This window comes from Mycteria americana, chromosome 1, assembly GCF_035582795.1.
Source record: "Mycteria americana isolate JAX WOST 10 ecotype Jacksonville Zoo and Gardens chromosome 1, USCA_MyAme_1.0, whole genome shotgun sequence".
Classification (NCBI taxonomy): Eukaryota; Metazoa; Chordata; class Aves; order Ciconiiformes; family Ciconiidae; genus Mycteria; species Mycteria americana.
Window position 1 is genome coordinate 25,172,170 of NC_134365.1, and position 25,640 is coordinate 25,197,809.

The window sequence follows — 25,640 nt, forward strand, 5'->3', positions numbered from 1 at the left end:
AGGAGATGGAAGGTCTCAATTTTGGAACTGCTGACTCAGGAAACACCTACAGGGATTCCAGATGGGATATATCCTTTGAGATCTCCTTCCCATTATCTTCTCTTCTCTTGAGAAGGGATATTCCAGGACACTACATGGATGCACGTTGTAAAATAATGGCAGCATTTAATCATGAAGAAGCAAAAGAATATAAAGAGATATACCTATACACATATATATACATAAAAATAAAGTTGTAAAGGCAAATCATAAGAAAATGCTTTCCCAAAATCTTAATTAGCAAGGCCATAATTATCTACCTGTGAATTTGTAGAGATTAAGCAACAGAGATTAAAAGTGCAAACAGCAAACCAGCCCAATTATTCACTCAATGAGGAAAGACACCAGAACCTTGTGCAATAAACTGAGAACGTTTATTAGAAAATCAAAAAGTTACAGAAACACAGTATAGATGTAATTTGGGCAAGATGCACTGTCTACAAGTTAAATATCCAATGTTTATGGAAAGAGGACAATCCCTAGCGCAACACAAAGCCCTTGGCAAATTCAGGAGTTTGCCTAGGCTCCCTGGTTCCACATTTGTAGTAACCATTTGCACAGACCAAAATCATTATGGAAATACTGCCTTAGGCAAGGCAAGAATCTGGTTGACCCTTTGGCCAGTTCTTGGACTGAATCTCTTTTGATGTTAGAAGCAGTCTGGCTCATTTAAACGCTAGCCACTCCACCCACCTTTTCATCTCCTGCTGTGTTTCTTGGGTTGAAAATGTCACTAAGAGTAGAAGCTGTTCCTGCAGCACCCCGAGCCCGATGGCGTGATGCAGTTGGAACCTTTCCTCAGCTCTCCTCTCCTGACATTTGCAGCCCATCATCGCAGACTAAAGACAGGCATGTAATTTCAATGGACAATCCTCTAAACTTTACACTTTGCCTCATCAGTTTGAACAAAATTTGGAGTGAGACTGAAAGAATCCCGAGTTGGTTTTATAATTGCAGAAAGCTTGGTCACCATCATTCGTCATACTGATTGCCATGTTAATTGTCACGTTCTCTGCACTTCCTTGATCTGCCTGTATTAGAACAGGCAACACCTGAATATAGTTTCTCTTTTTCAGCATTTGTGATGCGGCACAATGAGGGAGCATTAGAAACACTGGAAATAAATTTATCATTATGAAATAGAAGACATCAAAAGGTTTATCCAGATTTATCATCGTCAAGATTTATCAATCAAAAAAAGTTTATTTAACATTCAGATAATAACACCAGACACAACCATTTTGGAATTTCTTCATTCAATAATCATATATTAAAAAAATCTCAATACTTATTATGAGGTCTCTATACCTTCACTGCCTTCCATTCAGCTCAAGAGGGGCAGAAGTCTTTTCAGTAATATATCAAAAAGGGCTTTGATAGAATAGTTTAGGATTTTAAGTCTTAAAACAGGCAGCGGCTGAGAAAGAGAATACACAAGGGTTGAGCACTGAGCTATGGCTGTTTGGGGGTCCAGGATTGTTCTCATACCTTTCATTAGAAAAAGTCTCATTTACCTCACTGCAGATAAGACTACACACTGGAGAACCAGTCAGGTTCACAGTGCATTTAAATTCTCATACATCTATTGACCTCAACTTGCACCCACTACAGATCTCTCTGATTCATTGTAAACGTTTAGCATAGGAGGAGGTTTACATTTACATGCCAGCTGCTTACAAAACCCGCAAACACATCAGCACTTAGAGCAGGAGGTCTTTCACATGATTTTGTGTTCAAGTTATCTTGGATGACCAGCAGCGACTTCAAAAATCCATGTAAGGAAGCAGAGCTATTCGAAGTTTTCTAAGAAAAAGCTCTACCTGCTTGGAAGTCCTGCCTGTCCTCAGGCCCTGGGCTATAAAATCTCATCCAGACAGTACAACCACATTAAAAGTTCAGTTATAGCCTTAGCTGGTGCAAAAGTTCCAGTATAATAGGCATTTGTAAGGCCAAAGACAAAGGATGCTCTTCAAGATTGTTGAAGGCAAATGGTTCTTCTCTGGTGAGAGTTTTCCTTTACTCAGGTGGCCAGGATGCATCCCTGTTGGAACAGCAGTGCAGGACAAGAAAAAATCAGTGATGATACATGTGCTAATACATATATATAGACATACATATATCTACGTGCACAAATGCTCCCATCTCTGCAATGCATGGCAATTTTAATGAAACCAACTGTAAATGAGCATGCTGCTTTCCGGATTGAGGGCTATCATGAGACATGAAGTACTGATGCGTTACAGATTTGTAAAGTGCCTGTTTTGCTGGGGGAGAGGGGTTACCCCCCGGTGCGAAAGTGCTGCTAATCTTTCGAGAGTGTATTACGGCTGATTAACTTTATGGACTGCATTGGTTAATGGACGATTTTGTTTCCAAATATTTTAAATCTCTGATTGCTGGCTCAGAAGCATGTGTTGAAACACAACTCACTTGTGTCGAAAGTTTACTGGGGTTTGTTTGTTTGCTTGTTAAAACTTCTGGCATAACTTTAGCTATTCAGTTTCATCAAGAGAAAAACAAGTACAGCAAAGCACAAACTTTGAACTTTTATTAGTGACTGTGCTTTTGAGGGAGAAGGACAAGTTAGACCAGCCGACCACTAACAGTAAGCAACTGTTTGCTTTAAATTAATGAAGAAGAAATAACACGTAGAAGTGGAGATGGTGAACAAAATTACTGCTACAAGACAGAAATTGTCGACAGCAGTATTCCCTAACAGCGGCAGGGCCTCACTGCATTTCTCTTTTGGCAATTCTCTCTTCTGATAAGCACAGCGCCAAGCTGTACAGGGCTTGTGTCCACATGTATAGCTTGCAATCACCTTGAGATGCCCTTTCCCAGGAAGCTAATACCAGTGCCATATCTAAGTGATCTAGAGGTTGTGATAGCACAAGAGTGAAAACAAGAAATGACTTGCACAGCAAGTGACCAGCAGAAAGGATTATGTTGGGAGTGGTGGGTTTTATGCTCACGTATCTGTGTAGGCTTTGAGAACTGCACTGAGAATTGCCCGCCATGGAGGAACGTCTGTGTCCAAAGACTTCACCACGAGCCCAGCCCAGCGACTAGGGGCAGCTTCACAGAAGTGTGATTGGGCACTGGCACTTGTGAGTGCTGGGATTTAATCAGAACAGGAATCTCACACACTCCCAGCCTGCTGGTATTGTCTTCTCTGCTGGTCCAGAAAGCTGTTCAACAACTTCACATCTCCTTTTTTCAGCATTCTTCCCTTGCATCAGTACATCATCATCTGCGATCTCTCTAGTTTTCTCCTCGGTGTGTATGCTCAGCATCCTGAGTGGGTTGACTAGCCTTTACATTTGCCAAACTATTCTTTTTAATATGGGAAAAATAATTTCCCCTACGCATATCTTATTTTTCTGTGACAAGAGTGGTGTTTGCATTTTTTAATCATTTTTAACACATTTACATTATTCACTTACAGGTTAGCTAGATTATTAGGGTAAAACCTGTGGCCAAATTTGCAATTGCAAGCGAGTGAACTCAAAATGAAGCCAAATTCATAGTTACGGGGGATAGAGCAAATGTTGATGAATCTACAAAGTAAGTTTAGAGGAAATTATTTTTCTAAATTTTGTATGCTTAAAATATACACCAGGAAGTATTGTGATAGTTATTTGCATTTTATTGATATACTTGTTTCAAATGATGCTTGCAAGAACAATATCCAGCTCTAACAGGATATTGAAAGAAAACCCAACAATTTTTTATTTATGTGGCTGTTGCTTTATTCCTGTGGGCAAACACCATTTAGATAATTGCAGCCGGCTGGTGCGTCCTGTACCATTAGATAGCCCATCTTCCTGATGGGATGCTAGAGGTGTTCTAGCCCGGCAGTTCCTAGTGTTCCTGCTTTTGCATAGCTACACAAATTCTCTACAAGCCATTATCTGCGATACTGTAGCTTAATGCCCCCGCACCCAGTGAAAGAAATCGACCCTTCAGCGTTTATAGAAGTGTATTGTTTAATAGGATTGCATTTAAATTTCTATAAAGGTCGTCAATCCAATGCTTATGACTCAGAATGGAAACTTCCTCCCAGATTTTATTTAACCACGGACTTCTAGATACAAAGAGTGATCAGTACACTGTTAAGAGAGGTTATAAACTTTTTTTGTTTTAAACTAACCAGCAATAAGTTCTGTTCAGCAGTTTTATTACTTTTTATTAAATGAAGTAGAGATTGTCTATTATTGGAAAGTGCTAAATAGAATGAAAAAGCTTTTTGACAAGACCCATTAGACATATTTTATCACGTATTTTCTATTCAGAGCAATTTCACTGCTGCAGACTAAACAGAGAGTTAAATTAAGATTTGACAGATTTGTTTAGAAGCTACTGTTCCCCAACAGACCCCAAATCATTTATTATTTTTACACAACTTGGGACAGAAGGATTCTGAATTCCTTCTGTAGCAGTGACTGGTTTTATTATTACTTTTTAGATGGTAAGATACCCGAAAGACACATATGAAGAGAAAAACTAAAGGAATTTTCTGAATTATTGAGTCCTGTCCTTTGGTGTTAAAAGCAACACTTTATAGAATCACTTTGATAAATGTCTCGAGCTCCAACTTAAAAGCAGTTCAATTTTTTGCCACCCCTTAATCCTGCTGGAGACGCTTTACAGAGTATCCTCACAATTAGGCATCTGTAAATTTCTGTCTAAATGTATCCATTATTAATTTCTAAACATTTTTCTTGAACCGATGTTGCCCTTCCCTTTAAAAAAAGATATTTCTTCTCTGATGTGTTCCTCATAAAGTCCCTTATCACCTGATAAATGAGGATGCAGTAATTTTGGATTGTTTAGAAATTACCTGTATGCACAGAAATTTTATCTATTCAATGATCAGGAAGTATACTATATTTAAACAGTTATATCTTTCCTCAGGTCTTCTGTCTTTTTGTTTTGCCGTGATACCTCATCTCCTTTTCCCTATTCTCCCAGATATGCTATCTTTTCTCTGAACCTGCTCCAATCTAAATTCACCTTCTAGAAAACAGGCAGAGAGAATCGCACACATTATATCTGATAAGGTGCATTAGGGCCTTGCACTAATACCTCCCTGGCTTTAGCGGGAATCTCTTCCCTGAAGCCCCGGGACATGATTCACCTTTCCAAGGCCACATTGCCAGGGCAGCTCCCAACCATTCTCGGGCCTCCCCCTCGGTCGTTCTCAACCGAGACGCTTAAGCACAGTGCTTTTTACTCCTGAATTTCATCTCATTCCTATGGCTCATCCTCAAAGCCACTGTGCTCTTTCTGTCTAATATTCTGATCCTCCTCATATTCAAAGACAATAAATAATGGATAAAGACAGCTCATATTGCAAAAATTAAGCAGGCTGCAGGTTATGGATTGGATCGTATTTGAAATAAAACACACGCGGTTATAGAGACTTTGGCAAACATTCTGTATATTCAAGAACGATATTAAAAATTGAGTAGGCTATTATTTCATCAAAAACATTTTTTTCAGTGTAAATATGAATTGATTTTTGTCTTCTCTTGTGAAAGTTTAGAGTTCATGCATTTATTCCAGTCCATCTGCTTTATACCATTCCTTAGGCAACCAGCTAACACCGGATTATTTCAGTGTGAAGGAAGTCTCCATATGACACAGGCCTGAGTAATACTCTGTTTCAGCCTTGACCTTGCACACAGATTAGCCAAAGAAAGGAGAATTACAGATACAGTGCAGCAGCTGAACACACCTAAACCTGCTTTGGAGATTGGACCTATGATTCAGTTATACTTGGTTTAGAGATTCTGGATTACAGAGCACTGTAAAACTTGTAAGACTACCCATATTCCCACAGAGTTGCGCTACAGTTATAACCATGAGCAACCTAGAAAAGAAAGTGAATTTATTTCTTATGGTTACATGTTGGCAATCTAGATGACATTCACAAGCAGGAGAACATAATAACTAAAGGATGCCTCTTCTGCCACTAAGGACATTTCTCATGTTTTCTTGTTCTGAATTGATCACTAGCTAGTAGAAATCAAAACACCTATCCAAAATAATTGTCATAATGTATCATTATGGGAATAATCCTATATTGCCTATATATACTGAAATATCATACCTCAGCCTACTGCAATGTGTAGGTAGTAATAAAATAGTATAAAAATCGTACTGCCCCTTATTCCGTCTGATTTGAACAAATTACTTTCTACCACAGTTAAAAGTGGCTTAGCTTTTAGGAAGTTTAGTGAACAATTAACCCCCCCTTAAGCAAACAGTCTGCAGGCTATGCTTATGGAAAATTATTCTCACAGTAATCAGCTGTACATGCTGACAAACTTGTTCTTTTCTGGTTGCCTAGCTGTCTACCAACCTCCTCTGGCTCCCTGCCATGACCTCTGTGAAAGAGCTGCATAGCAGTAGCAAGTATTTTCCCAGAAAGCCTTATTAACTGTGCTGTAGGTTTCTAGTTTTTGAACAGCAACTCATCATACTGTAATTATTGTGAAAGTATTTTAAATGAAGACATTTGGTTTCATCTTTTAAATAGATATGAGAAAATTCAAGACCAAGAAACCTAACTGGACAAAGGAGGTCAGCATCGCATGTTATGCTGTTGCAGCAAACACAGCAAAACCAAGTCTAGAGTTGAAATAAAATCAGTCCTGGCCCTCCTAAAATCCACAAAAATATCCTATCAGCTGAAAAATGATAGGTCTAAGGCTGATATATATATATATTTAACAAATGTGATGGTAGGCTTGAAGAACCATGACAACTACAAAAAGAAAAGAGGTACACATCTTCCAAAATGTATTTGTCACAAAGAAGTATAGAAAGAAAATTGATTAAATGAACTTAACTAACAGGTTGTAGCACACAGAATCAATATTTATTCAAGGATGGTTAGTTTTAGGAGGCAGACTCCTGTGGACATTCTCAAGTTTAATGTCACCTCCCTCTGAATCAGCTGCTGGGTTCTCATACATGTTTGTAGGGCACCTGGGCACCAAATCTGTACGGGGCTTCAGGCACTGCTGTGCCTGAAGTCAAATACAGCAGTATTTTAGTTAGAAAAAGAAAAAAAAAGAAATAAAAATTAGTTCTCATAGGACAACTTCTCCTTCAGGTTGAGTTGATGAGCATGAGCAAAGTAGATATCCACATAAAGCACTGATATCATTTGTATGTGCCATCTTAACACAGCACGGGAAGAGTCCTTAATTGAAAGTAATAATAGGGTAGCCAGGAAAGTACCAATTAAAATACCTCGGCTGTCTGTGCTAAATTCTAGATATTCCTAAGGTCTTAAGGAAATTTGATTATCTTTACTTACTAGGATGCAATCAAAAACAAAGATTTACTTTTAGACTTATTTATCTCTGAGGTGAAATAACTGGACAGACTGCATTTTCTTGTTGATGCATCATACGCATAAGCAACAGTCAACTGACTGCACATATAGCTTTGAAAAAACATACAATAGATGGTTGTCATCCATCTTCTCAAGCCAGCTTGCAGCATGTTCAATTTAATTTTGTTTATATTTGTTAAAGCTCCTACAGCACATATTTGTTAAGCTTCTAGATTTGTTAAACACATTCTCTTTTTCCTGTAAAAACAATATAGTTCACTGCACCAGTGGCTGTAGTTGGCCTGGAGCTGATATAAGTAAACTCCCTGAACACAAAAATCAGGCTGATCAAGATATGCATGTTATCAATCTTGCTTTATGAGGTGGAGCCATATGCCTTCAAGAACACTGATGCATAAAGACTGCTTTTTTTTCTTTTTTTTTTCCTAAATATTTGCATCAACTAGCAAAACCACACAGAAGCAAGACAATGAAAGAAGTACTAACGCACCAGAGACAGTCTGATGCAATACTGAAGCCCCAGTTCTGGACCCATCTGCCAGATGAAGGCTGACCTTTGATGGGATCTCACTCTTTGGCCTCCTGGAGGGCAGCAGCAGCAGCAGAACAGGACTGGCAGGACACGGCCAGCCCTGACACACCACAGGGCTGCAGTAAGGATCTGTGAGCCCCAGCACAACCCCAACAAGAACCAAGGTGCGGTTCATGCCTATCCCTTAGGGTTGTTATATGCCAGGCACAGAATTAAAAGAAAAAAGAAAGAAAAACTACATGAAAGTTATTAAGTCATCCATCAGGATCCAAACTGCAATTGTTGCTGAGTTGCATTCCATATTTGCCAGCTGTTCATTGACCTATTGGGAGTAAACTACTGACCTCAAGCCAGCTCTTAGAGGGCGAGTAGGTACATCGTACTTAGCGCTTACAGTAAAAAGGGTGGATTTTGAATGCTGTTGCCTGTGCTCCCCTCCACTCAGTAAGGACAAGGCTTCCCGGTCAGAACCACACTGATCAGGGGGGGAGGTCAGTCACGCTGCAAACAAGAACTGACATTTCAAAGCCAGAGCAAGATTTCTGTTGTTAAGGAAATGTGCTCTAACAACGGATTTGCAGATTGCAGTAAGGAAAGAACATGTTTTTCTTTTTTTAACTGGTGAAGTTCTTGAGCTTTATGGTGGCTGATTAATGGCTGAAGGGAGATTTCATTACCTTGAATTTAAAAACTGTCAGGAAACTTAGAGGAAGGAATAAACATTCCTTTTAATACCTGTGGATAAATCAAAATTAACTTATTTAATCCACTCATGGTTATTTCTGCATGTAAAACTTAGAAGTCACACCTCTGCTGAGGTATAAACCAAGCAAAGAAAATAAAGAGTGTTTCAACAAATCCTGTGCTATACAATTTTGAAGACAAGCTTTGATGCAAGGCTAGATGCTAGCTGGGCTGGGGAAAGAAAAATGTTTTCCTCCAATTTGCAGAGCAGCTACAGAACTGTTCCACAGTTACTGCAGGCAATGATCAATAAATAAGTATTAAGAGGAGAGAGAGAGGATGCCTCAAATTCTAGTATGTTGTTTGATCCATCTTCTCCACAGTCCTGAAAAGGAGAGTGATAACAGTCCAATGCTTCAGGCCACAAAGGAATTGTAGAGGAGCTCTTGAAAAGAGCTAGATCTCCCCATAACTGATTTCAATGTTCAAACAGAATTGCTCATATCTTACCCCAGCATATTGAAAGTACAATTCTACATCCAAAGCAAAATGAATGTTATCCTCTGCTGAGCAAAATGGAAGGGCACAAATTACTTTCCTTCAAGTAAACAGTCTGAGGTCGAAAATGAGGGCTAGAAAAGATACAGCAAACAGAAAGACATGCGTAACAGGCACTACACGGAGAGAAAAAGTTCTATCTGGCACCCAAGATTGCATTCGTGCAAGAAATGAAAGAACTTATTGTCCCATGGCATTGGTTCTCAGGCTACAGCCTGCCCACTCTTGCGGCGAGGACACTCTGCTGTGCAGCTGGCCCACAAAAGAAGAGGATTCTTCCTACTGACACTACACTTCCACATCCATATGGAATTAGCAGAGACTTTCCTGACAAATTAAAATAAAACTTAATTGTCAACTTTGCAACTTCTCTGGCTACTTCATGTCCTTCTGTGACAGAAACCTACAGGATATAAATTCAGTATTGAGGAAAAACCCACCATAAGACTCCAGATCCTCTTTCTTCCAGACTATTTCCCACCTGAAACATAATATAAAATCTCTGTGAGAAAGGAAATGCAGTGACTGAATCTGAAATGAGCTGCAACTTAATAGGTGATTCAGTTACCTCCAGAGCAGGCTGGGACTCCTAAATGTTTAAAGGTTCAGGGCACAGAAAGTAGAATTAAATAGACCTCTTGTCATTAAAATAACTAATATGTTATTTGTCATCGATTCAGTAATGATGCAAACCCAGTCCTCTTCGATGAGGTCTCTGTTGAGAAAAACAACGTGGTTTACTTAAAAAAGGGAACTTTTGTCTTCACAGCTCAAAACCCACTTCCAACCACAAAGACAGTTCCTTTTTCCCATTACCACAAGCGGTTTTGCAGTGAGTGGACTGGTGTTTTCTACAGACCCAACCAAAACTGGTGTTGAGAGAAACAAGCCCTTCCTCCCTTTTGTTCATTCTTGGGCTGTCCTGTTAACAAACCCCTCCGGTGCAGTAACACTAATCATACACTCTCACTCCTGATCTCCCCTAGCCATGCTTATGTGGTCACTGCAGCGAGGTTTTGCACTTGTCCCAGGCTGCTCCACTTGTCACTGAATAACATGAGATGGAAGAGTGACGAAATTTTTAGGAATTTTTTTTCTATGGAGAGCCATGTTCTCCTTTAAGCCTGCTTGTTCTTTGGTGTAATCAACTGTCTCTTCATCTTATGGAAAATAAGAAAACCAAACTGTGTGACCTAAATTCAGCACTGGGACAAAATCAAGATTTGGGAAATGCAGTGACACTACTAAAAAAAAAAAAATCCTTAGAGAACTAACTTCTTCTTGCATTTAGATAATTCAGACTTCGATAAAACCTTTAAAATATATTACGATTTGTAGCGCTAGAAAAATGAACTTTAAGTAAAAGAACTTAAAGTTCTTTAAGTAGAACTTTAAGTAGAAAGTTTTCCTCACCTTTTTACTCCATTTTCGATTGCAGAATGTTATTTCTGAAATTTTGTGAATATTTAAACTCTGAAACGGAAAGTATGAAAGTATGAAAAATTACTGTAGAGGTCCACATTTAAAGACAAAATTCAGAGATACATATTTTCTGTCAAACATAAGTCTGACAAGAATAGTAAAAACTGTTGATTAAATAAATATTTATAATATAAATCTTTAAAATCATTACACTTGCTTATATTGATACACGTTATGCCACTTCCAATGTATTTCAGTACCTTGGTGCTACAAGCTGGTATCCTGAAATGGAAAGATACAAAAGAAGAGCAGCTTCCCATAAAGCTTACAGACATCAGCAGTGGGTAACACAGCTTGAACCCTAAGTAGTACAGTGAGAAATTCAGAGGAAAGCCTCAGATAAACAATGACAGCAATTTCCCTAAGAGAGGTCAGAAAGAGCACTGCAATTTCTTCAAAATATAGACAGGTAATTCTAGTTAGTGGCTTTCCTTGAGAGAACTTTGCTTGAAATTACATGTTTTATGCAGGAATAGCAGCTCTTTGCTGCAAATGTAAATATCAAAGGCAAAAATCTATTTTTCAGTGGGTCCCTTGGACTTACTAGCAGATATTGGTATTTCCATTTCCCTTCAGGACTCGCTGCTTTGCCATGATACAAAAACAGAAACAGCTTTTGCATAATTAATGAAACACAGGGGCTGAAAATAGTCCTTTTTTCCTCCCTTTCCTGCCTACCCCTATTAAAAAAGCAAACAAAATCCTAACAATGGAGCCTGAAGGTTAAAGGGCCCTTACGAATAGCTACCAGCCAGCTGGTCTGAGAAGAACAGTATGAAGCAAAACGTATCACCCAGAACTCTCTTTGAATGGCAAGATCTACACAAGAAGGAACAAACAGTAAAAGTTAACAGAAATGAGAGAAAAATCAAGGAACATAAGTGGTCAGAGAGGCGAGGACAGTACCAGCATGAAATCCATCGAAGGTGTACTATATTTTTAGCTATTTACACCATGACCACCAACAGAGGTATGTAAATTTCCTTGAAACAGCTTTGGCTATAAAATAATTGTTTATGAAATAAAAAAAATACCAAGTGTCTTGTAAAGTGCTTCCATGTGTTTTATCTTCTTACATACATTTTCAACGAGCAAAATGCTGCCAATATTCTTTAGCTAAAATATTTCCCCTTCCACTAAAATATGCACATACTTACACAAGAAAGGAATGAAAACTGAAGAACACAGGATTGCTAAACAGCACTTTGGAAGCATTGGTTCCTACTGTTTTTCCTTTACAGCAAAGGCCGAAGCCAGTTCTGCGAGATCTGCAGATTGAGGAGTTCTGTAAATGCATATATTTTAAATTCTTTTTATGCTGGAAGCTCAGGATTTTCCACCATATTCTCCCTTCCTTACACTTTTGGATGCAGTTACAGGTTCTTAAGTACAGGGAAAAGGGCCTGTAAGCAGAGCAGAAGGGGTTGCCATCTGTTCCCGCCTGATCTTTTGGAAGATACAAAGAGAAGTCAGTACAGCTTTGTACAAAGACTTGTGTTCACAGGTTTTCCTCCTGTGCTTCTCTAGTTCCTTTCCTCCTGTGCTTCTTCAGTTCTTTCCTACAATACAAACAAAGTAAATCACCATGGGGCGATTGCTTTAGCACCTTCCAGATACACAATGAATTTATCAGAGGATGTGAAGCCAACATATTCTTCACCTAAAAACACTGAGAAAACTAGCAAGGTGCTCACTTTGACACCTGGTTTTCACTCTTGCATGCGAGAAGCATGAGCATCTCTTTCGTGCAGCTGAAAGCCAGGCTGGGCATGAGGCAGCTGTGCTCTGGCTCTTCAGGCTTTGAAAGGTCTTCAACCTCCATCCCAGCTAGCTGCTGTCACATGGAGAGCAGCGGGGAGAAGAGAAATACAGCTGACAAAGGCTGCTGATTGTATACATGATTTCTCCTCAGCAGCTGACCCCCGGAGAGCCTGAAGTACCTACTACTATTTTTAGGTATTCCACCTCGAACTGCAGCAGCCTGCGTTAGGCAGTGTGATGGCTGACACCCCCACTCCTGCCTCCCTGCGTGACTCCGCACAGCCAGGGAACCCTCGCCTCTGCACCGCCAGGACTGCACGAACTACCCGCCCCACGCAAGGCGGCGGGGAGTAACGCAACCGACGTGGTAATTTGTATGGCAAACCATGAGGAAACATTTTCCTTTCTGTCACAAAAGGTGAAAAGATTTGAGTTACAAATTCAATCAGGTTTCACCAAAAATTAAAGGGCTTCCAACACACCCTCGTTCCCTCGTCCCCGAACCCCTGCGTGAGGCCTGGCCACCCCGCGCACTCGCTCGGTAACGAGCTTCACTTCAACGGATTTCGGGACCGCTTCGCGCTCCGGGTGACTTCCCCCACGGACCGGCCTCCCCCCGCCCCGGGGCGGCACGGCTCCACGGCCCCTCGCCCGCGGCACCCAGCGGCGCCCCCGGCCGCGCTTCCCCTCACGCCCTGCCCCGGCGGCTCCCACAGCCTCCGGGACAGCGCCGCGCCAGTCCGCGCCGTGCGGTCGCATCCCGCCGGGCCCCATCCGGAGCAGGCGGCGGCAGGGACGGCGGCGACCGCTCCTTCCTCTTTCTCTTTTTCTTCCTCTTCCTCCTCCTCCTCCTCCCCTGCTCCCCGCCTCCGCCCAGCAGCCGCCAGGCCGGCCTGGCAGGTATTGAGGCGGAGGGGGCGGGCGGCGGCGCTCGCCAGCGGGCGGCCGAAGCGCGGCGCGGCCCGGCCCGGCCCGGTGGGGCGGGAGCGGAAGGCGGCGCCCCCCCCCCCCCCCCGCCCCGCCCGGCGCATGGTCGCGGCGGCAGCGCGCTCGCCGGCCTCCCCTCTGGCTGCCGCGCGCTGTGGTCTCGCCCGCCCCCGCTGCCATGTTGGATCGTGCGGCCGCCGGAGCCGGGCCGGAGTTGGAAGTTTAGCGCTTCTCGGAGGGGCGGGCGCGATCGGCCGCCGGCGCGGAGCGGCACCGGCGCGGCTGCTCCCCTCCCCGGCGTCCCCTCCGCGGGCCGCCGGCAGCTGGCAGAGGCCTCGCCGCCCCTCTCCACCTCCCTCCTTCCCCGGCCCCGAGAGGGAGGCTCCGCGATGCGGCTGCTGTGAGGCCGCGGCGGCAGCGGAGGAGGAGGAGGAGGGGGCCGCGGGCGCCAACAGTCGCAGGGCAGCGAGGGCAGCGCCGGGCCGGCCCCGGCCATGAGCGGCAACCCGCAGCAGCAGCCCCCGCAGCCGCGGCGGGTCACCAATGTGGGCTCCCTGCTGCTCACCCCGCAGGAGAACGAGAGCCTCTTCAGCTTCCTCGGCAAGAAATGCGTGGTGAGTCCCGGCCCGCGGCGGCGGGGAGGGGAGGGGGCGGCCCGCTGCCCTCCCGGGCCGGGGACCCCGAGCCCGTCCCCACCCCGGGCGCGGAGGGCCGGGGGCCGGGGCAGGCAGGGGCCGTGTGAGGACGGACAGGCCGGCCGGGGCGCCGGGAAGTTGAGGGCTGCGGAAGTTTCAGCCGGCCCGGCCCGCTCTGCTGCCCCGTCCCGACGCCCGGGAGGGGGGCGGCCTCCGCAGGCCTCGCTCCCTGCCCGCGTCGCCCGCAGCACCCCGGGCGCTGGGAGCGGAGCGGGGGTGCTGGGGGCAATGAATGGCGGCGCCGTGGCCCGCAGCGCGGGTGGCGGGGCCCCTCGGCCGTGCCGGTCCGGGCCGGCGGGGCTATCTGCCCCGAGCGGCGGGCCCGGCCTCGCCCCCTCCGCCGTGCCGGCTCCGGCCGGAGCCGTGCGCACCCCGGCGGCTCCGAGGCCACTTCGAGCGCCCGTGTGGGCTCCGTCCTTCCGCGCTCCCCTGTCCATCGGCATTGAGCTCCCGGGGGGCGCCCGGTGGGGCTCGCCCCAGCCCTGCAGCTGACCCGTGCTCTGCAGGGGGAACTGGCCGGCAAGGGAGCAGCCGGGGGGCTCGGTGGAAAAAGTTCGATTGCTCGACGAGGCTGGGACGAGCCCCAGGTGCACCTGCGGTACAACAAAGCAATGTTGACGAAGTTGTAGGAAGGCTCGTATCAGTGCTAGGCCTGCCTTGGATTTAGTCTGTACTTTTTCTAGCCTAAACAACAGGTTCATGTACTCAAATACTACATCTTTTCCTGTTTGTTTATGTATATATATAAAGCAACATAATGGTTAAAAGAAAAAGCCTTGTAGTAAATGTGTTACCAAGTATATCAGCAAGTTCTTCGTTTTCAGAATACCTTCTTGCATGTTAATATAAAACTGTATTAAAACCGTACTTACCTGTATTAAAGAACTACTTGAAGGCTTCAAAAGTTAACCACTTTCTTTAGAAAAGAAGTGGCTTTTAGAAAAACCGTACTTTTGAAAAAATGAAAAAAATGCTTCTTTTAAAAAAAAAAAATAAATACCATTTGGAAGCCATTGAAAATTATGTTACCTAGCTGTCTTCTGATGCTTTGTGTCCAGCACCTAGCATACTAATGTTAGGGAATGTGCACCTTGCCGTAACGCTATGAGGAGTATTTCATGAACTGAAAATTGTGATTTAAAGCAGTATATCTGTGCAGTCATAATGGTTCCACATAACTCTTTGGACTTTGAAATGGTATTGTTGATCAAACTGACTGTTGTGAGGAAAGGGTAAGATGTAGTAACTGAAAAGGAAGTAGGAGATATTTATATTGGGATGGGTTAAATAAGATGCTGTCACAGTAACTAAGTTGAATGGTTTAGAAGGTGTGACCATAAAGCATGTTTTTTGTAAAGTAATAGGTTTGTAAAAAACACCTTCAGTTAATTTAACTACTTTCAGGCACACATTTCATATGTTTAGCTCTTTGCAAAAAAACCCCCAACTTTTCTCTAAATTTAAAAAACAGTGCATGAATTTGTGTGTGTAAGTTGATTTCCAGTTTGTTTTTCTACAACTTGGGTTTTCTTGTCAAGTGAACACGCTTTTTGTTTTTGTTACTCTCAGCTGTAACACTCACCTACTCAAGTTCTCAACTTTTCTGCATAAATAGCATGTTGAAAGCAGACTTTGGAGGTAAATATCTCACAGTATCTGGGTATCATGTGATTTGTGACAGGTTGATAACTTCATAGACATGACTCGGTTTGTATTTTTCTTGAAACTACACATTCTTGTGGTTTACACTGAATCTTGGATGACTTTCCAGTTGAGGTTTTTCTAATTGTGGCCCGTTCTCTTCCTCTTTTCCTATATGCTCTCTAGGTTAAGCATAGGCTCTATGCCCTTCCCCTATATGCTCTCTAGGTTAAGCATAGGCTCATCTTACTATAATTGAGGGTCTCTGCTCAATTGTGAGGACTTGAGTGTTGAAGCTCTGGAGATATTTAACCAGGCTTTTTTGACTTACTGTGGCATGAGCCAAAAATGGTAATAATTCAGAAACTAATTCATGAACAGGTTGAGCATCTCTCTCTCTTGGAGGGCAGTATCTATCAGAGGAGTGGAATGGGCACCTAGAGGTAGTAACAGCTTTGGCTGTCTAACTTGAATCCACAATGTCTGTCAGAGCCCGATAGTACTCTTGATACTCTTGACCTTCTAGCCTGACTCAGGGTTGGCATGCTATGCTGATAAATGCCTTTTTGCTGTCATGTACATGATATTTGATCTCTTAATATCCATGTTTGAATTATTCATTAGTGAAACATCAGACTGTAAATGCTACTTTTTAGGAAAGGAAAATCTTGCGAGTTTTGTAGGATGCTACAAGCTTGCTTTCCCATCAGCTGAATTGACTGTGCTACCTGGCTGCTACAGGTGGTATTTCTGTCAGTGTGGGGCATGGATATGATGCTGCATGTGATGTGCATCTGCCATATCAACATAATTTTAGGTTATGTTTTTCTTGACCTTGTGTTTACATCACTAGTGAAATGAATGCCAGAGGAACAGTTGAGACATTAAACTATGATCCTAGATACTCTTTTTGTAGTAATAATTTATAGTGCTCTTATGGAGGGCATAGTGCTGATATCAGTGCTGAGGGGCTTGGTTAAGAAAGCATGTGGCACTCTGGACCTGATCTATTTCAACTGTCTTTCCTTTGACTCTTTTTGACTGATAACAAGGCAGCTACTTGGAAATAACATCGAGGATTCAACTACTTGATTTTTGTTCTATGGAAAAGCAAAGGAATTTATCAAGTAGCTTAATTCTGATTGAGTGCTCACAACCTATAAACCCCGATACTGACATAATTTCAATGGCATCTTAAGTAATGATGACTGGTAAACACAAAAATTACTTGGGAGTGGGGGAAGTGGTGAAGAGCCATCGCTCTGTGTGTGTTGCTGAGGCTGATACCATTTTCTGGACTACTACTAATACTTTGAGAATCTCATTCACTAGTAGGCAAATGTACGTACAGAAGGTTGCTGATTTTTTTACTCCCTTTTTTTTTCCCCACTTGCTGAGCTGTAAAATGCTTATCTGAATCTATAAGCAATTAAAATACCTTTGCCCATGACAGGTCAGGTTTTCAAAAGCAAGCCACTGGCTAATAGGTAAAGCTGCAGCTATAGTTAATTTGGTTGAAATACGAATCCAAATGTAGAACTACTTGCAGTAGGTATCCAGCGTAAGGTAGCCCTTTAGGACTTTTGTTGTTTCTTAGGCATGTAACTAATTTTCATTTGGGTACAGACATTTGTTATCTAGGTCAGGTGTAAAATTTACTATCTGTAGAAATTTTTCAACAACTGTTTTTTATCATAATGTAGAAATAAAAATCTATGTAAACTTATGCTAGGGTGAGCTATGAGATTACTGTTGTGCATATTAATGAAATATTTTTATGGTTATGCCAAACTTGGATGTTTTTCCTTAAGTCTGCTTTAGTTATAAATCAGTCACTGTAATTTTGTCTAAGGAATAAGAATGAGTTTTGTAAGGAAAAGCAAATGCTAGGTGTCCCATTAATAATTTTTAATAAAGAAGGTACTTTTATAATTTGCATGATTAATATTGGTCAGTAATGTCACTGATGAAAAACTAGTTTATTCTGTAGAAATAATTTTATATGTGTGAGAGGCCTTACAAAAGAAAACATGAGAAGTGTGTACTTGATAACATTAGAAGTAGGTAATGGAGTATGGATATTTTATACTGCTTGGAAGTGGGACTCAACGCTTGGATAAGGTGTAATGAGTAAGGCTAGGAATAGGTTGTTGTTTGTAAGATCTTGCCATGGTTGATAGGGTAAACAGGAACTGGTAAAGAATGCAAAAAGAAAAGTGACACAGCAGTAAACTAAGAAAACTGTTTTGGCTGCTTTTAAAGTGCATGTGACCAGAATAAGATTGTATGTCAGAGCCAAAGGACAAATTACAGTAATAGTTGAGATAAAACAAAAACTTGGATGGCAATTATAGCTCTTAATTGATAAGAATTAAAGGTTTTATCAAGAAAGGACTTGTAAGATTACTTGTGTGTACGAAAACAGCATGAACTAAGACTTGAAGGTGGACTATGGGTCTGAGTAATGGGTGACTTCATGTGGCTGAGAAGTGTTGGGACTCTTCCATTTGAGTTTATGCTGCAGGCCGTACATCCAAAAAAGGTCGAGATTGTAGTTTGAAAAAGAGTTATCCGTTGAACAGATAGGAAGAATTGAGTCATCAGTTCAGTGGTGGTTATCTCATCTTTGCATGTGTTTTTAAATGAGATGCAGAGGCAGAAGACAAAGTGTAAAGGATAAGGTCTTGTGGAACAGAGAATATTGAGAGTTATGCCTGGATTTCTTTTGAGGTCTGTCCTGTTCTATCAAAAGACATGTAACATCTTCAGATGCCTCACTAGGATCCACTGGAGTCACTTCCCCAAACAACTTGCTAGCAATAATCTTCCCTTCTAGAGGGAATTACATTGCTTTTTGACAGTTCCTCTGAACCAAACCTGTGCCTACAAAACTGATTCTCACAGGAACGGGTCAGATCAGACTCTTCAGAGCAAGTGGCTTAGCCATAGTCCACAAACTGCCTCCATGTATTTACACTAGGGTTACTTATCATAAAGTGTTTCTCATGCTTGTTTTCCTCACAGCTTGCTGTTAAGCTAAGGTAGTGAACTGTGCCATAAACAGATTATTTACGCATGGATGAGAAATGTTTTGAGACCACATGTGAAGACTCTACAGGGCATTGCATCTCATAGCTGTGTGTATTTGAGACAAAGCATCAATTCACGAAGTGTGGGATTTGCTTCAGGAGTAAGAGACAGAAATTTAGGTGTTAAAATTCTGTCATTGTCAGTAGATATCACTGGCTGTTATCTAAATCTCCTATTCACCTTACCTTAAGATCGAAACTTAGTTATCAACTGAATTTCTGCCTTTGCTTCAGTGACTGTAGTGGCTACATCTCTCCTGACCAGGCTTGTAGCTCATGTGCTAGACATATAAATTTGTGTCTTGACATGCAAGGTGAGTCCTATTACAAATTTCAGTCACTGTATATCTCTGTTATGAAGTGTTATGTGTTGCTAAACAGAAGATGATCTAGTAATATAGGCCTGGAACAAGTACCTCAATCTATTAAGGTTTCAGCACTCTTGCATTCTCCTCTGAGTTACTTTTGTAGATCTTTTCTCTATTTTGGATAGTCAAGTGCGGAAAGTCTGTTAGCATCTCTGTGGGTAATCAGCTGGTCAAGTATACCACTCATGGTCCTGATAACGTGCTGTGGAATCCTATTGTGTACAGACGCAACAGGATGAAAACAATTTGTAGTCACAAGCTGTTGTGTTGTAACTTACCAGCTCTTACAGCTAAGAATCAGGTGGAGAAATTTAGGAAAGCGCAAAGTTTTAATGTAGGATTCAAATGAACAGTCATGTTTTCTACATGATGAACACCTTTAGAACACCTAAGGAAGAGTTAGTCTCTTGTTAGAACATAAAGATTGATTTTACTATTTCATGCAAATAAGTAAATGGAAAGACTCTACTTTGTTCTTCCTTTAATGGAGAATTGATGTGATTTCTCTGCATTATCTAATCATAAATATCGATTTGAATCTGTTATCACTAGAATGTTTCCTCTGTGAATACCTCTTCTGGGGTTCTCAAGAGTTTAGTATAAGCCCAATTTGTAGCAAGTAGAGTGTACAAGATCCATCTTGTACCATGCAATTTCAGGGTAAAAAGGTGATAATGGAGAATGTTCTGACTTTAGATCTCGAATCTCTTCTTTCAGTGGAGTTCTGGTACTTCTGCCTGAAAACTTCACAGTCTTTTCTGTAGAGCTGCTTATGACCCTTATTGCTCTACTGGTAGTGTCTCTAGTAGTGCTGGAATTAAGAACTTGTTTACTGCTATCATTGGTAAGTAATGGCTGCAGGTGCCAGCAGTGGCAGCAATTGCCACTGGCAGCTCCTAGCTCAGTGCTGGCATGGGTGGAGTGAAGCGTTGAAGTGGTTTGTATATGATGAGTGGGTGTCATCTAGGAACTTTGCAGTAGTTCATTAACCAACATGACAAAAGGCTTGATTCTTTCATTGACCTTTTATAGGCAGAGCTGTCTGCAGTGGAGATGGGGTTTGGTGAGCTTTTAAGCGCTCAGTTTTTCGGAGAAAGTTTGCTGTTCACTTAAAGCCGTGTGGTAAGATTTATGGTGTCTTCTCTTCCCGTGAGCATGTTTCATAGGCTCGTCTCTTGAGGAATCTTTGTAATACAGAAATAAAACTTAGTATAGGGCAGTAGACTTATGGTTTCATGACCTAATACCTAGATAACATGGGAAGTAACAAAAATGTGTCATGGGCACTAGACAGAGTTGCTTATTGGTAGGTTAGGGTACAATTTCCTCAAGAAAGGTTGGCATTATGTGTTACTTGAGCACAGAGGGATTTTTTTATTGGCCAGTTTGTTTTCCTTGTAACAGTAAATCATACAAAGTGGATTTAGTGGAACTAGAAGTGTATCTTCATGGGTGGTTTTAAACAGCCCACTGTACCGGGATGTGACTCAGATGCTGTACAAGATAGTTTTGTTTCTCAAGGTATTTGCTTGGGTACACTGTCACACTAACTTCTGCGGCTTCCAGACATGTTGTTTATGCCTGGATAACCAATAAAATAGGCACAGTAGGTGTGCAATTATCTTCAGGGACAGCTGCAGTTACATTCAAAGATCTTGAAATGTGCTGTGATCTTCATATGACAGGAGCAGCGTACTAGAAGGGCCAAATGGAAAAAGAAGAGATGTAATGCAAACAATCATAGGTACACTTTCTAAGAAAGCTACTCGCTTAATTCTTTGAATTCAGTAGTGTATTTTCAGGTACCCATGAGTTAAAGGTAGACAATTTTCCTGACACCTCTTTGGGTTGATGCAGTGAATGAGACTTCAGGCATCTCAAATTAGAATGCCAGTGTTAAGTATATATGATTCTGGAAGAAGTTCATTAGATGAATTACTCAGTTCCTGTAGACTTAATGTTCTGTGGAGAAGATCATTGCTGGCAAGGAAACTGTTGCTGCAGAGCTCCACAACATACTGGCAGACTTACAGATTGCAGCTCACCTTAGGCACTTGCTTTCATACATGCGTCCCCACCTTGGTGAAACTGTTTTCCCTGTACTGTTTATTTGGCTATCCTTAAAATCCTCACTCTAAGGCAGCTTTTTTTTTAAGTTTTCTGAGAAACAGTGTTAATGCATTTTCCAGTTCTCCAGTGTGTCTAGCTTAAAGCTGAAAAATCACATTAAGGCTTGCTAATCAAGGTCATGTTTCCATTTCTGTAAGATGGTTTCACACACCATTTTCCCCTTCAGAACTTCATGTGTAATTCAGAATTCCCCTGCATTCATCACATTTCCCTTCAAAATGAATGTGTTATTTTGCCTTTATCTCCCCTTGTTAATTAGCCACTATGCAGCATCAGAGTAGTATAGTCACATGGGAACATATCTGTGCTCACCAAGTATATTTTGTATGTGGGGGTACTGTGCCTGCAATTTGAGAAACACCAACGTAACGAAAGAAAATGCGGCTTTCTCCTCTTTGAAAAACTAAAAAAAACTGTATTTAATTATTTGAACTCTTTATTATGGAAAGATAACTCTTGCCTTTAAGATTGTAAACATTTTAAAAAATACATTTACTTCAAGTGTTATTGATGATGGTTCTCCTGAAAGTTATCCAGCACTTGGTGAGATTATTTACAAGAAATGTTAAGTTAAAATATAGATACCTAAGTAACATTCTCCGAGTATTAAGTAACAAGGCCTAGTACTTGTCTTGCTGTCTAGGCTGAAGAACAACAAGAATATTTGAATATGGGAATTTGGCACTAACTTGTAAATGCTTTCTCCCCTCCTTGAAGTGACAGCCAAGAGATTTATTTATCTGTATGTGATTTGTGGATAAGAAAAGAAATGAGTATTAATTTTTTGTATTAATATCTTTTTGTGTTAGGGATAAAGAAAAATAAGAGATGTTTTACAACCTTGTTAGTACATTTTATAACAGAAGCAGTAATTGATTGACTTAAGAATCTTAGTTTCTATGTAGAAAATAAAGCTTTAAGATTTTTATACACCAGATTACTGTAAAGTTGGTAATGATCTTTTAGGAATCAATTTAACCACTATTTCTTTTGTAAGCCCATCCTGCTGATTTGCTTTAAAGTCCTGCACAGTGACCTCTGTCCTCCAAATCTTGCATCTCAGCTTTCATCAGGGTCTCCTTGCACTCTCTTATCACACATGCTCATTTTTAACAAATTTTCTGTTCTTCTGTCCCAGCAAAAGGGTTTTCTCCGCTTATTTCCTCTTTCCCCCTTGTACCTCAAGTGCTTCCAGGATCTTCCTTTCTCCCTTCAGCCCCTGCATCCATAATCTACACAAAGATCTCCAGGTAGAAGTGTCTTTCCTCCTCACCATTCTTCCCTCCACTCCCTTACGCCCATACTTCTCAGTTTCACAAGTGCTTTGTTCTTGCTGATGAACTTTGTGTCTCATCAGAGACGTAGTCCTACCCATACCCAGTGCTGGGATATACATGGCTTGTATTCTTCCAATTCAACAGAGCTTTGCACAAGGAAAGAGATGAGGAAAGGAGACAGTCTCCATGCCTCCCAGATGTTTGCTGCTGCATACATAGAGTGCATGTCAGCCTGAGATATGGCTATTAGGCATTTCTTGCCTATTTCATCTTCACTGGCCCAAAGTCATTGTTAATGTTGCTATAGAAAAGAGCACTTTTGGTGGATAGAGAGGGGGAAGCAAAAAACAGTATGATATTCCTCAGGCTTCTTGCAGTGCTCCACCCTCCACTGCTGCTTCTCCAGGGAGGACCAGACTCTCCAGTTTGTAAGCTGCTATATTAAGAAACTGTATACTGGAAGATACAGCTTCAGCAACTCTACAGGCTCAGATTTGAAACCACAGAATTGCTTAGTCCTGCTTTGAGTGAACTGTAAGTTATTTCCTGCTCCTCTAACCGTGTGACAGCTCTCTCTGAGCACAGCTAAGATGTGGTCATTCTTTGTAAGTAGGCATTTTTTTCCTTTACTCCCCCTCAGTCAGCCAAAGCAAATAGAAACATCACTTGGCTTATGACACTAAATATACACAAAGGCATCCAAATAGGCTCCTCTCTGTGAAACTGTGCTTGATTTTTGTGGTTAACTGAAAAGAGGAAGAAAACTATGAATATCCTATAGTGGTATGTGTTCTGTGCAATACCACAGGCAAAAGCTTCCCCTTGCGTTCGCAAAGAAGGAAGCAGTAGTTTCTGATAAATTTTTTCTTTATTTGCCTTTAGTCTGTAGTTAAGAGTATCTCAGATATGAAATTCATTTTATAACTGGGCACACAGAATTATTAGCGTTTATATTTTTAGTAACCTGGCAATTAACAATTTCAAAAAAATACAGGTTGGGGGCTTAATTTTGTGCAGTTTTATATCAACCAGTATTTTTTAGCCATACAACAGGTGTTGTCATTTTGACCTTTCTTAAACAATGTTGGCCTCTTTAAGTGTTATACTGTACTGTTAGCACTGTTCTCAGTTTGTGTAGCTGGAACTTCAAATTTAAAACTATACAAGGTTTTAAAGTGTCATTGCAACAGAAAATGCTGGTTGCACTTGATCTTTAGAACTCAGTAGTGATTCAACAAACCACTTACCTATTTAAAAAAATAATTTATTTTAGATTTGTCTTTGAGAGATTCGTCCATATGATATTCAGGTGCCAATATTTATATACTTGAGAGACTGTTACTACATCTGTATCTCTGCACAGAGCATGCCCTTCCTTGCCTTAGTTTAAGTGTGTACAAGACACAACACACCTAGTTGCATTACGGTTTTGTTTGATAGGATGAATGGAGAAGGATTTGGTGCTAAATGTTTCTCTTGGAGATGTAGATCTTATTCCATGTCATGGTTTTCACTTCATCTTTTTATGTCATTTAGGAGGTCTCTCACAGTGCTTCAGTTCTTCACTGAGACTTTTCCTTAACAGTCTCTTTGAACATCTCTGGCCTTTGTTACCTGTGAACAACAAATCCTGTCTGTTCCTCTGCCCTCTGTTCATATTGTTTAGATGAGGGTTGCCTATTGAACAAGTGTTCCTGCTGTGCTGCTCCAGGCTTCACACTCCATAACCAAGGGGTCCATCCCTGACACTGGCCATACCTGTCTGGACCATACCTTTCTGTCCCCAATAACCAGAACTGACAGGCTCAAAATGTGAGATACCCACCCAGGGTACATTGAAGCCTAGTGGCAGAAGGATGCATCTTGTCCTTTCTCTCACCTCTGGTCTGTCAGTCAGCTGTGCTAACGTATTGATGCTAACAAACTTAAGTAGGGCAGTAGTATGAACTCAGGTACTGTTCTGTGACTGTCCATGGTGTTTAATTTGTTGGCTCACTTCCTGGCACAGGTTTGAGTAATGCTAGGTAGTACTCACCCAAATTAATGAGCATGGTTTTGGGAACAGAATGGTGTAAACACAGTTCCTAATAGACAGTATGGGTAGGGCCATCCTTGCCTAATTCGTGTTGTGTTGGGAGGAGAGAGAGAGAGAGAGTTCCTCTGTGCAGATGTGCATTCTGCTGTACCACTTGCCATCCAATCCATAGAGTGCCCCTGGTCCTAGTTACTAATACTTGCGCAACCAGTGAAAGCTACCAGGAGACAAAAGCAACTGTAGTGCTGGGGATGGGGTGATGGAAGTGAGCTATCTGTTCTAGCGTTGTCAGTAGCATGTACATCCCAGAATAAGGGTCAGCTTTGCTGCTGTTCTCCTAACTGTCCTCTTTGACGTCAAGCCAGAGTCAAACCTGGGTTTCTTGCCAGCAACAAAATTCAATCTTGTCTCTCTGCTCCTAGATTGCTTCTGGAAACCTGAGAAAATGCAGGTGACTAGAAGTTTCCAGCAGATGAAAGTGTGCCTGTGCATGTAACAGCCTACTGCAGTGGGCAAATTATCGAGTGCATCTGAAATATTGTGAACACAAGCTTATAAGGTTCCTGATCCTCTTCTCCAATTTCAGGAGCAAAACAAAATTATTTTGCCTTCTGGTAAGGAGATCTTGCTAACTTGTAGCCGTGCTTCTACAGACTGCATTAGGTACAGCAGGGTTGACCTTCAGGGCTGCTGCATTTCACTTACTGTACTTCTTGATTACAAAGCACTGGCCTACCAAGAAGATGAATTCCTGTCTAGAGCTTTATTTTCTGACAAGTAGTTTGTGAGTAATTTAAGAGAAGTTCTGTGTGTCTTCAGAGACTCCAGGGATGTGCTGAGGTCTCTTGGAATCTTCCCTGCAGCTGCATTTTGGAGTGTTTTAGCAGTTTCCTGTCAGTTCAGACACAACAATTTGTTTCCCACTTGAGCTCCAGAGACAGTTCTAGGGTGTGAAGTAGCGTAATTAATGATAGTTTAATGGTTGCATACTCTGTCCTGGTGTCTCACTTTAATCATTGGTTATGCCTGGGATGTGAAGGTGCAAGCTCAGGAACC

General features: G+C 41.8%; 1 protein-coding gene and 1 long non-coding RNA gene across 3 annotated transcripts in view; one reads left to right on the plus strand and one right to left on the minus strand.

The window, feature by feature from the left end:
* Window positions 1-468: 468 nt before the first annotated feature.
* Window positions 469-13,507, minus strand: LOC142405529 (uncharacterized). Of its 2 annotated transcripts, none has more exons than XR_012774224.1 (3): window positions 12,356-13,507; window positions 11,819-12,220; window positions 469-9,894 (listed from the first exon to the last, which is right to left on the minus strand). It is a non-coding gene; the product is annotated as an uncharacterized LOC142405529 (long non-coding RNA). The 2 variants fall into 2 exon arrangements; XR_012774218.1 differs by having other exon boundaries at window positions 469-9,660; window positions 9,748-9,894; window positions 11,819-13,507.
* A 6-nt stretch (window positions 13,508-13,513) lies between these two features.
* Window positions 13,514-25,640, plus strand: part of WASL (WASP like actin nucleation promoting factor) — a 52,252-nt gene continuing 40,125 nt past the window's right edge. The window contains exon 1 of the mRNA XM_075493081.1: window positions 13,514-13,963. Within this exon, the coding sequence (XP_075349196.1) occupies window positions 13,844-13,963 (120 nt within the window). The 5' untranslated portion in view covers window positions 13,514-13,843. The remainder of the gene's footprint in view (window positions 13,964-25,640) is intronic.